Raw genomic sequence first — 10,186 nt, forward strand, 5'->3', positions numbered from 1 at the left:
TGAATAAACCCTTTCCTCCCCAACTGCTTCTTGGTCATGTTTGTGCAGGAATAGAAACCTTGACTAAGACATGTGCTGTTTGTATGCCTGGTTCCCACAGAGGACAGGAGTCAGTTCCTGTGGAACCATTTTTGCAAGTGATCTTGAATCACTGTGTGGGTTCCTGGAATGAAACCTTGTTTTTCTGCAAGAGCAATATGTGATTTTTATATGCTGATCTATCAGTCCAGGCCCACATAGTATTTCACTTAAATTTGAACCAATGAAAATAAATTGGTAAAATCTGCTTCTTGCCATTCAATTTATCATATGGAAAAGACCAAAACAAAAATCCCATCAGTTGGTCTACTAAAACACTTTCATGTCAAGTAGTACCCTAAGAATGATGACAGTTAGTATGTTAATGGCCAATGTTTCTGTTTTTTAGATTGATAAGGGACCTGTGAAGCCTGACATGTGTCTTACAATTGATATTGAAGACAGGAGATTTCTGACTGTGGGAATCATGCAATAGACCCTAGTTTAGTCTCTGTCCACCAGGGGGTGGAGTTTCCTAACAGAACCTGTGTGAACTGTAAGCTTCATAGGTTCATTGTTTGGTGTCATTTCATCATTTCTTCATGTGAAGAGTTGAGAGCATCACTCTGAAAATGAACACTTCTCCAGCTTTAGTGACTGTGCTGTTGCTGTTCATGCTTGGTAAGTAAAGTGACTTAGAGTTTGTACTCTTCAAAAAAGATGTCTAAAAATATTTAATTAATATAATTAAGAGCTTTGTCTTTAATGTGACACAAATATCCTATTCTTTCTCCAGAGAGGACACATGGAAATTCAGTGACCCAGATGCAAGGTCAAGTGACCCTTTCAGAAGAGGAGTTTTTATTTATAAACTGTACCTATTCAGCCTCAGGGTACCCGACTCTTTTCTGGTATGTCCAATATCCTGGAGAAGGTCCACAGCTCCTTTTGAAAGTCACAACAGCCAACAACAAGGGAAGCAGCAGAGGTTTTGAAGCTACGTATGATAAAGGGACTACGTCCTTCCACTTGCAGAAAGCCTCGGTGCAGGAGTCAGACTCGGCTGTGTACTACTGTGCTCTGGGTGACACAGTGGCAGAAACCACAGAGGGAGCTGAGCACAAACTCTGAGAAGCAAAAGGAAGTCTGACTTCTGATCATCTACCTTTGCATCACCCCGTTTTCCCCACAGTCTGTGCTGTGTGTCCCAGTATTTCTCTGGTTGATGAAAATCATACAAATGGTCTCTGAGCAGAACAAGAAGGAGATGTTGCCATATCTGGATTTTCATAGAGGAAGCTTAAACCATACGACATCTGTAGTTCCTCATGGAGGGTCACAGTGATTTCACAGGAAAGCCATGGAAACAATGTCCATATGCAAGTCATTATCTTCATATTGTTGCATTTCACCTCTGGCCCAAGTTTTTCACAGAGGGTCAAAAATACCATGAATGGTGCCATCCTGATAATGTGTAACTAATACTAAGGAAGGACAGGTATCATAGGGTTATAGCCCTTCCATATCTCGTGATTTCTAATAAGTGAATATGGGTAGAAAAGAAAGGAGAAAGAGAAGCTGGAACAGGTAGACAATCATCAGATTTTCAATGTCTCACCTCTCTTCTAAATTCAACACCTCTGAGTCTCAGCTCCAGAGCTGTAGGAGACTACCCACTTGGCCTCTCCTCCCTCTTTTCCCTATTACCAGAATATTAGACCGATCCTGATGACCCTGATATCCTCTCTACTGTGGATATCCTCACTCCACCCTCTTCTAGCCCAACTCCATGTCCAATTGTGAGCACCCAATGGGAAAAAATAGCCACATTCTGCCTGTAATTTTAGTGTCCATACCTGGCAGAATCTCAGAAGCATTTCCTACCAGCCTACCCACAGCCACCCCAACTCTTCTAAGAACCCAGAGAGGACAACAGAAACCCAGGAACAGAATACTTATCTAACAAAGTTAAGACAAGGTATCAGCACTGAGGATTACAGTGATCATAAACTCAGATGCATAGATTTCAGCATAAAAAAACAATAACAGCCATGAAGCCCAGAAATGCCACTCCAGTAGGCTCCAAGAAATGCAGTATAGCTGATGCATAAGACAAGGGCTTCAAATTAGACTTTATGAATATGTTAGAGGTCTTGAAAGAAAAAAATGAATATATTCTTTAAAGAAATCAATGAAAACGCAAGCAACGGGATGAAATGAGGAAAGCAGCTCACGACTTGCAAGTGGACAGGGAATGAATAAAAACAGCAAAAAATGGAGGGAAAACTGAAGTGAAAATGTTAGGAACCCAAACAAGAAGGTCAGAGGCAAACTTCAACAAGCGTACACAAGATGGAAGAAAGAATCCCAGCCGCTGAATACATGATAGAAAAGGTGGATACCCCGGGCAAAGAAAATGTTAAGTCTAAAAATATAATGTCGCAACCATGAAATCTAGTACACTGTGAAAAGTCCAAACCTATGAATCACAGGAATAGAGAAAGGAGAAGGCATCCTTGCCAAAGATGCCGAACATACCTTCAACAAAAGCATAGAAGAAAAATCCCTACCCCTGAAAAAGGAGGTGCCTATCAAGGTAGCATAGATACACAGAACACCAAATAGACTGGGTGAGAAAAGAGGTCTCATGGCATAAATAATCAGCACAGGTAAGGTACAGAAGAAAGAAGGAGTATTAAAAGGTCCAAGGAGAAAAGACCAAATAGCATATAAAAGCAGCCATCTTAGAATAACCCCTGAATTCTCAATGGAGACCTAGAAGGCCATGGATCAATGTTCTATGAATTCTATGAGACCACAGATGCCACCCAGACTTTACTACTCAGCAAAACTTTCAATTATCATAGATGCAGAAAGACATTTAATGATAAACCAAATTAACAGAATCTAACAACCCAGATGTCCCTCAAATGAAGAATGAACAAAAAATGTGGTTGATTTACACAATGGAATAAGACCCCACGATTAAAAACAAGGGCATCATGAATTTTGCATGCAAATGGATGGAACTAGTAAATATCATTGAGTGAGGTAACCTAGACCCAAAAGGACATGCATGATATGTACTTACTTTTAAGTGGATATTTGCCATAAAGTGCAAAATAGCCACATTACAATCCACAGACTCAAAGAAGCCAAATAACAAGAAGGGCTCAGGGAGGATGCTTAAACATTACTAAGAAGGGGAAATAAAATAGATTATCAGAGGAAGATGGGTGGAGGGACCTGGGAGGGAGAGGGAATAAGGATAAGTGGGGCCGAAGGGATCATGTATAGGGATAATGGAGAAGAAAGAAATTTGGCAGTGGGAAGCGTGGCACATCTCTAGGACTTGCCAGAGACCTGGGACACGGGGATGCCCCAGAGAGTCTATGGGAGTGACTCTACCTGAGTCTTCTAGTAGTGAGGTAGCCACTCCTCGAACAAAGCTCTCAGTGGAGAGATAAGAATACCAACATACTTGAAAATCCTTGACCTAAAATTTGTCCTGCCTATAAGATGTTTAGGGACAAAGATTGAGTAGCGAAGGAAGGAATTCCAACCAAAGTCTGGCCCAAATTGAGATCCATCCCATGGGCAAGGACTAATCCCTGACAGCAGTTTGGTGGGGACCTCAGACTGTGCCTCCCCACTCCGGAGCCAGGTCTTGTGGCTTCTCACAACTCAATGCCTGCGGCCGCAGCATGGGGTGCACACAGTCAAACTTCTGGAGTCCGCCTCTATAAGAGGCCCTAGCCCTGTGGTGGGTCAGATTCGGGCCATCATTTTAACTCACAGTACCCCATATACATGTTGCAGATGTATAGCTTGGTCTTCATGTGGGTCTGCCAACAACTGGAGTGGTGACTGTCCCTGAATCTGTTGCATGCATGTGGATCCAGTTCCCTTAATTGAGCTACCTTGTTGGGCCTCAGTTGGAGAGGATGGGGTGATACCCAGAAGGCCCCTCTTCTCACAGAGGCTATGTGTGTGTGGGAATGGGGTAGAGGTGGGGCTGTGATAGGGAAGTAAAAAATTATTTATTTAAGAACAACTTTCAATCATCATAGATGAAGAAAGATATTCATTGATAAACCAAATTAAATAGAATCTATCTATAAATCCAGCCTTACTGAAGGCACTAGAAGGAAAACTTCCACTTGAAGAGGATAATCATACCTAAGAAAACTCAAGGAATAAATAATGTCAGACCATCAACCCAATGGAATCAAAGGAACGGGGAAAGAAACCTACCACCATAACAACAACTGGGAATGAACAAATACTGTTTGCTAATAGCTCTCAATATGAAACAGTCCCAGTTTTCCAATTTAAAAACACACACGAACAAGTGGTTAAAAAACCGGATCCGTCCTTCTGCTGGGTCTAAGAATCAAAGATAGACATCATGTCAGCTAAAAGTATGCAAAAAGATATTCCAAGTAAATGGATCTAAGAAGGAAGTCAGTGGAGCCATTTTAATATCTGACTAATGACCCCAATCCAAAATGAATCCAAAGAGTTATCGAAGGACACTACATTCTGATCAAAGGAAAAATCCACTTTCTTGAGTTCAGAACAACAGATCAGAGAGAAAATAAGACATTTGTCTTTCTGGGTCTGGGTTATTATTGTAAGGTGTGTTTTGTGTTCAGTCATTTTGTTGTATTTTTACTGTTTGCATTCTTAGTCATCCTTTGTGCTTCAGTAATTATCACTTCATTTGTTTTCTGTCTATAGTTTCTATGCAGTGTTTACATATCTATTTACTCTGAAGTTTTACTTCCTGCATTCTTTGTATGAATGGTCTCGTGAACATAAGTTCTTTTAAGATATTTGTATTGTGGACGGGTTTTCTTTCTCTTTCAATTATGACATATAGTTTTGCTGGACAGTGTAGTCTAGGTTGTCTTGTATAGTCTTTTAGACTCCAGGCTCTGATAGCTTTCAAAGTTTCCATTAAGAAATAATGTGCCATTATGATAGTTTTTTTTTTAACATGTAATTTGTGTCTTTTTCTCTTGTAATGTTGATTGCTTCTCCTTTGTCAGTATGTTTTGTCTTTTCATCAGGAGGTTCTGTAAAGAATTTCTTTTATTGTCTTGTTTATTTGTTTTTTAAATGTCATATATATATATGTGTGTGTGTGTGTGTGTGTGTGTGTGTGTGTGTGTGTGTGTCTTTCCTTAGTTTAGGGAAATTTTCTTCTATGATCTTTTTGAAGGGGTCTTCTATGTCATTGATCTTGGATCTCCTTTATTTATGCTTATAATCTGAAGACAAGGTTTTTCAAAATTTTAATAATAATAATAATAATTTTAGCAATATGTGTGTTTGACCTGCACATGTGTCTGTGCATCATGTATGTGTCTTGTTACTGACAAGACCAGAAGATGAAGTCATATCCCCTAAAACTGGAGATAGAACAGGTTGTGTATTACCATGTGGGTACTTATAATTGAACCCAGACCCTTTGGAAGAGCAGTTGGTGTGCTTAACCATCAAGTTATCTCTCTAGATTCAAGATATGGTCTTTTTATGTTGTCCCACTATTCCTGCATGTTTCTCTCCTTTCTCTCTATCTCTCTGTCTCTCCCTCTCCCTCTCCCTCTCCTCCTCCCCTCCCTCTCCCTCTTTTTCTGTGTTTGTGTGCATACGTGTGCATGAATCCTTTCCATATTCTTTGTTTTATCTTTGAGCCCTGATATTCTATCTTCCATTGATCCATTATATTACTATGGCTCCCCCTTCCCTGAATTTTTCATTAGCTTATTAAGTTTTCATTTCCATTTTCATTTCTGCTTGAGTTCTTTTCAATATTTCCACCTTTCCATTGAGTTTAGGCTGAGTACCTGGTGTGGATATAGGATTGGTGTGGATTTTGGGAAGGGTGCCTGAAGGGTCATGCATACTCAACAGGTGTATAAAGACTGCTGGGACTTGAGGTTGGATATCACCTGTAAGACCTTTCTATAAAGATTCCTGATGTGGTCCCAGTGAACAGGCTGGTAGTGGAGGGAGCCCGTCCTCCAGACTTTGCTTGCTGTGAAGATCAGGGATTGCTCATCCTATGTTATATCTATGCAGAGAGTCAGATTATATACATCTCTGAATCTTATCAAGACTTTATTTTCTCTTTTCCTTAAAGCCCAAACAAGGGGAGTCTCCTCTCCCCTATCTTGTATTCAGCAACCAATGTTAATGGTTCTTCATTTCTTTTAGAAGTACAAAATTTAGTAATTGAGATTTCATCTGGCTCTGCTGTTTACTTTGTGACACCCACATTTTGTGTATCACTTCCCTTACCTGCAAGCCACATATCTGATGCTTTGTTTCCGGTTCACAGTGATTCAGGAAAGTGTAGGACTAGTGGGCCCAAGTTATCAGACAGGCATAAGAACTGGTAAAGTTGACTGGACTCAAACCCTGGGAATCTCAGAGATCTGAGAACAGCAGGAGTAGAGCAGATTTCGATTCCTACCTGTCTCTGTACCTACTCTGGAACATGTAACCAAGGCACCCAATGGAGATGACCTCAGATAGTTACATAGCATAACACTTGGAGTTCTTATCCATGCTTATGAGGTATCTAGAGAACCTTGAGCTCTCTAGACTTTCTCTTCCTGGATATTCTCACTCCCTTCCCCAAGAGGTATATGATTCCTGGTTCACCCTGAATAAAGTGTATGCCTCCAAATACACCCCCAGTAAAGCAATGTGAACAAGCAAGGATTGTCTGAGAGTGTCACCTCTCTAAAGATCACCACAGGGAAGGAGGTCTTCATCTAAAAAAGCTACACCTAAGACTCCCAAAGAAGGTTTTCTCTTGTTCCACCCTTCTGATACTCTGTACTGGCTCCAAATTGGATTGATCCCTGCTCCGCTCAGGCTCAGCTTTCTTCTGTCTGCCTGGAGTACAGATGCCCTAACTGGACTCTCATTCCTGACTTCCTCTCCTGGCAGTACAAGTAATGCCTGGGTAAGCAGAAAGGAGATTGGGAACCACAATATTCGTCCCAGATCCTGCTGTTCCCCTTCTGGTCCTGCTTGTATTGGAGTCTGATTTCTTGAAGAGAAACATGGGCTGTGGACTGCCCATTCCAGCCTTTTCTCTACCTCCTCTGGGCCCGTGTGCAGGCTGCATCCAGACACCCCTGGCAGAGAGTCAGAATCATGTACAACAGGAAAGTTCTGTGCATCTCTAATGGGCCATCCTCCAGGTCTTCTAGGGGAAGAACTGCTATCCTAGTTGTATACATAAGTCTCTTACAGGGAGGTGTGTATCTTACAAAGACTGCTTCTCCTGGACATTTTCCAAGGCTTGTTGTTTTCATTCTTCTCACTTGTCTATAGGCTTTTTGAGACATGTCCCCCCATAGAAATCACAGGCAAGTCTTAAACTCACATCCTTTTGCTTCAGCCTCCCAAACCAGAATCCCATCTGGGAGTATAAGCATGTGCCACTATGATTATCTCCTTCTTCAGGAGCCATAGTTCCTGAGCAATGGGTGTGGTTTTTATTCTCCTGGGCAGTGTACTCTTCGAGAAAACTGTTAGCGTACGGGCATCTTTTTCTCATTCTGTTCTTTTTGTACTTGTTGATGAAAGAAAGGTTTAATCAAATGATGTTTTATGGATTCTAATTACATGGCTTTTGAGTGGGAAAGGATCTTTAATCAGCTTCTGCAAGGCCTCAGTGCGCACTGTGGGAATGTGTAGGAGGAACTGAGAGCTCCTTGTGCTCACAGATGCTAGCTCACTTGTGCTGGGAGGACCTGGAATGTAAAATATACAGGATTGTTCCTTCAAAGGAAAAAATGCATAATCTCTTATTTGTCGAGAAGTCTGAGATTGAAAGTGTTTAAAAGCTTGCCAGAACTATGAGATTGAAAGTGTTTAATAGCTTGATGACTTTTGCACTATCTGTGACCAGAGACCACCCAACCCCTTCCCCACCCTCATCTGCACCATTACCATAAGCTTGTTATTATTGAACCCATTTTTACGGAAGGTGTCCTATGTACTTTACAAAGAATTTCAATGTTGTCATGTCTAATAGTCATTTAGCTTATTTTGTTCTTCAGGGATATTAATGTATGCTTTATTGTGTACACACAATTGAGTTAATTACCAACAGGAAAAGTTTTCACCAAATTGTCCTGTATTTAAAAATGCCTAAATAAATTATTCAATATCAGTCTACTGAAATATGAACCAACACCTTCTACTTAGTTGCACTGATCCAAACTGCCTGCCTGCTTCTCACATTTCTTAACTCTGCTGGCCATGGGCGTCCCACATGTCCCCACAGGACTGTTACTTCTTGATTTGTTTCTATGTGCACCTACTTCAGCTCTGGCATAGATATTCCCCTGGTACATATAGTTTGATGGCTATGTCAAAAATGGAGGGTGGGATAAAGTGAAAGTGTTAGGGAAGAGAGAGAGGTGGAAGAAAGGGGAGAGATGGAGAGAGGAGGGAGATTCAGGAAGAGGGAGGTTGAGATAAATGAAATCTAGAATTTTCACAGATCAATCCCCACGCAACAGGACTTTATTCAAGAAAAAAAGACTAAAACAATTAGTCAAATGAACAAGTTCCCTAGGTTTTACTTAGAGTTTAGGTGGTCATTATAGCCTCAGCTCTTTTGTAGAACCCAGGGAAAGGTCTCTTTAGACATAGCTTGCTCTGGGCACAAAAATGGAATGAAGAATTCCAGACCTTTCTAGACTGTGGCCTAGATAATCAGCCAGCCAGGCCATCTGTAAGCCTTTAAGATGGATTTGAATGAGGGTGTCAAGGGTTAGAGTTATGCTGTATGAAAACTTCATTCAGATTTCCATGCTGACATTTTGTAGGTGGGTTTTCAGTCCTGTTTAATACCTGTTATTACTGAGAAAGAAGACAAAATCTGCTGAGTGTGTACACAAAGGCTCACCTCTCTCCTTTCCAACTTTGGAGCAAATATCTCCTCAAAACTCCAACTAAACTCTCAAGTGCTGTATTTCTTAGTAGTTAAGTTAGAACAGTTTGCAGTTTGAATATTTCTTTGGTCACTATCATGAGTCCACAAGATGGCAGTGTTTTCTTTGGGATCGTGGTCTGGGGAGGAGGGTGCAGGAAGAGGAGGAGGGGGTAGAGAAAGGGCTGGGGGGAGGCTTGGTGCTGCTGAGGTCATGAAGTGTCTCTTTTCTAGTTGCCAACTTAGAGTTGAGGATCTCAGTCCTCAATGACGAGGAAGGAGGAGAGAATGAAGTCCTTGAGTGTTTCACTGGTGGTCCTGTGGCTTCAGCTAAACTGTAAGTTTGGGAATTCCTTTAGAATCGAAGTGTGATATTAGCTCCAGGCTAATGGTAGAAACCCAGATGCTTTAAATATCTAGTTATTGGTAGAAGACCCATGGAAAAAAATCATTCTAGAGTGCTAGCATCTATATACATCCATCTATTTTGTCTGATCTTTGTCTTTCTGCACAGGGGTGAACAGCCAGCAGAAGGTGCAGCAGAGCCCAGAATCCCTCAGTGTTCCAGAGGGAGGCATGGCCTCTCTCAACTGCAGTTCCAGTGATCGCAATGTTGACTACTTCTGGTGGTACAGACAGCATTCTGGGAAAAGCCCCAAGGTGCTGATATCTATCTTCTCCAATGGTGAAAAGGAAGAAGGCAGATTTACAGTTCACTTCAATAAAGCCAGCCTGCATGTTTCCCTGCACATCAGAGACTCCCAGCCCAGTGACTCTGCTCTCTACTTTTGTGCAGTGAGCACACAGTGATACCCACGCACCTGCAGCCTGCACACAAACCTACTGCGCCCCATTAATGCCTGAGACAGAGCACACACTACACAGTGGGGACATTCTGTTTCTATTCTGCATGCAATGAGAATTAAGAACAAGAGTAGAGAGGGCTTGATTGATTGGAAAAGCATTTTAACATTTTGAAAATAAGTAATCCTGAATGGAAAGGCACATTACTGGTTTGGTTGAAACATTTTTCACTTTTCTCACATGCTGATGGTTATACAGCAGTATACACACTCTTAATGTGCATATTTTGTAGTGTTGTAAGACAAGCATATGGCCAGGAGAATCACCACATGATATTCCATAAAGATAACCATCAACCCTACAGCCCTGTGCCTTCTTTGCTTTTAAAATCTTTTAATAAAA

General features: G+C 41.3%; 2 gene segments (V, D, J or C); both read left to right on the plus strand.

The window, feature by feature from the left end:
• LOC110325070 overlaps nt 1-514 on the plus strand; it is a 7,505-nt gene extending 6,991 nt beyond the window's left edge. Inside the window, 1 exon segment of the V gene segment in view lies at nt 428-514. Coding sequence covers nt 428-514 — 87 coding nt within the window.
• Nucleotides 515-644: 130 nt separating this feature from the next.
• LOC110325071 lies at nt 645-3,774 on the plus strand. The segment is given in 3 exon segments: nt 645-699; nt 815-1,102; nt 3,683-3,774. Coding segments are annotated over 3 exon segments (429 nt in total).
• The last annotated feature ends 6,412 nt before the right edge of the window (nt 3,775-10,186 follow it).

This window comes from Mus pahari, chromosome 8 (genome assembly GCF_900095145.1).
Source record: "Mus pahari chromosome 8, PAHARI_EIJ_v1.1, whole genome shotgun sequence".
In the NCBI taxonomy this organism is placed as follows: domain Eukaryota; kingdom Metazoa; phylum Chordata; class Mammalia; order Rodentia; family Muridae; genus Mus; species Mus pahari.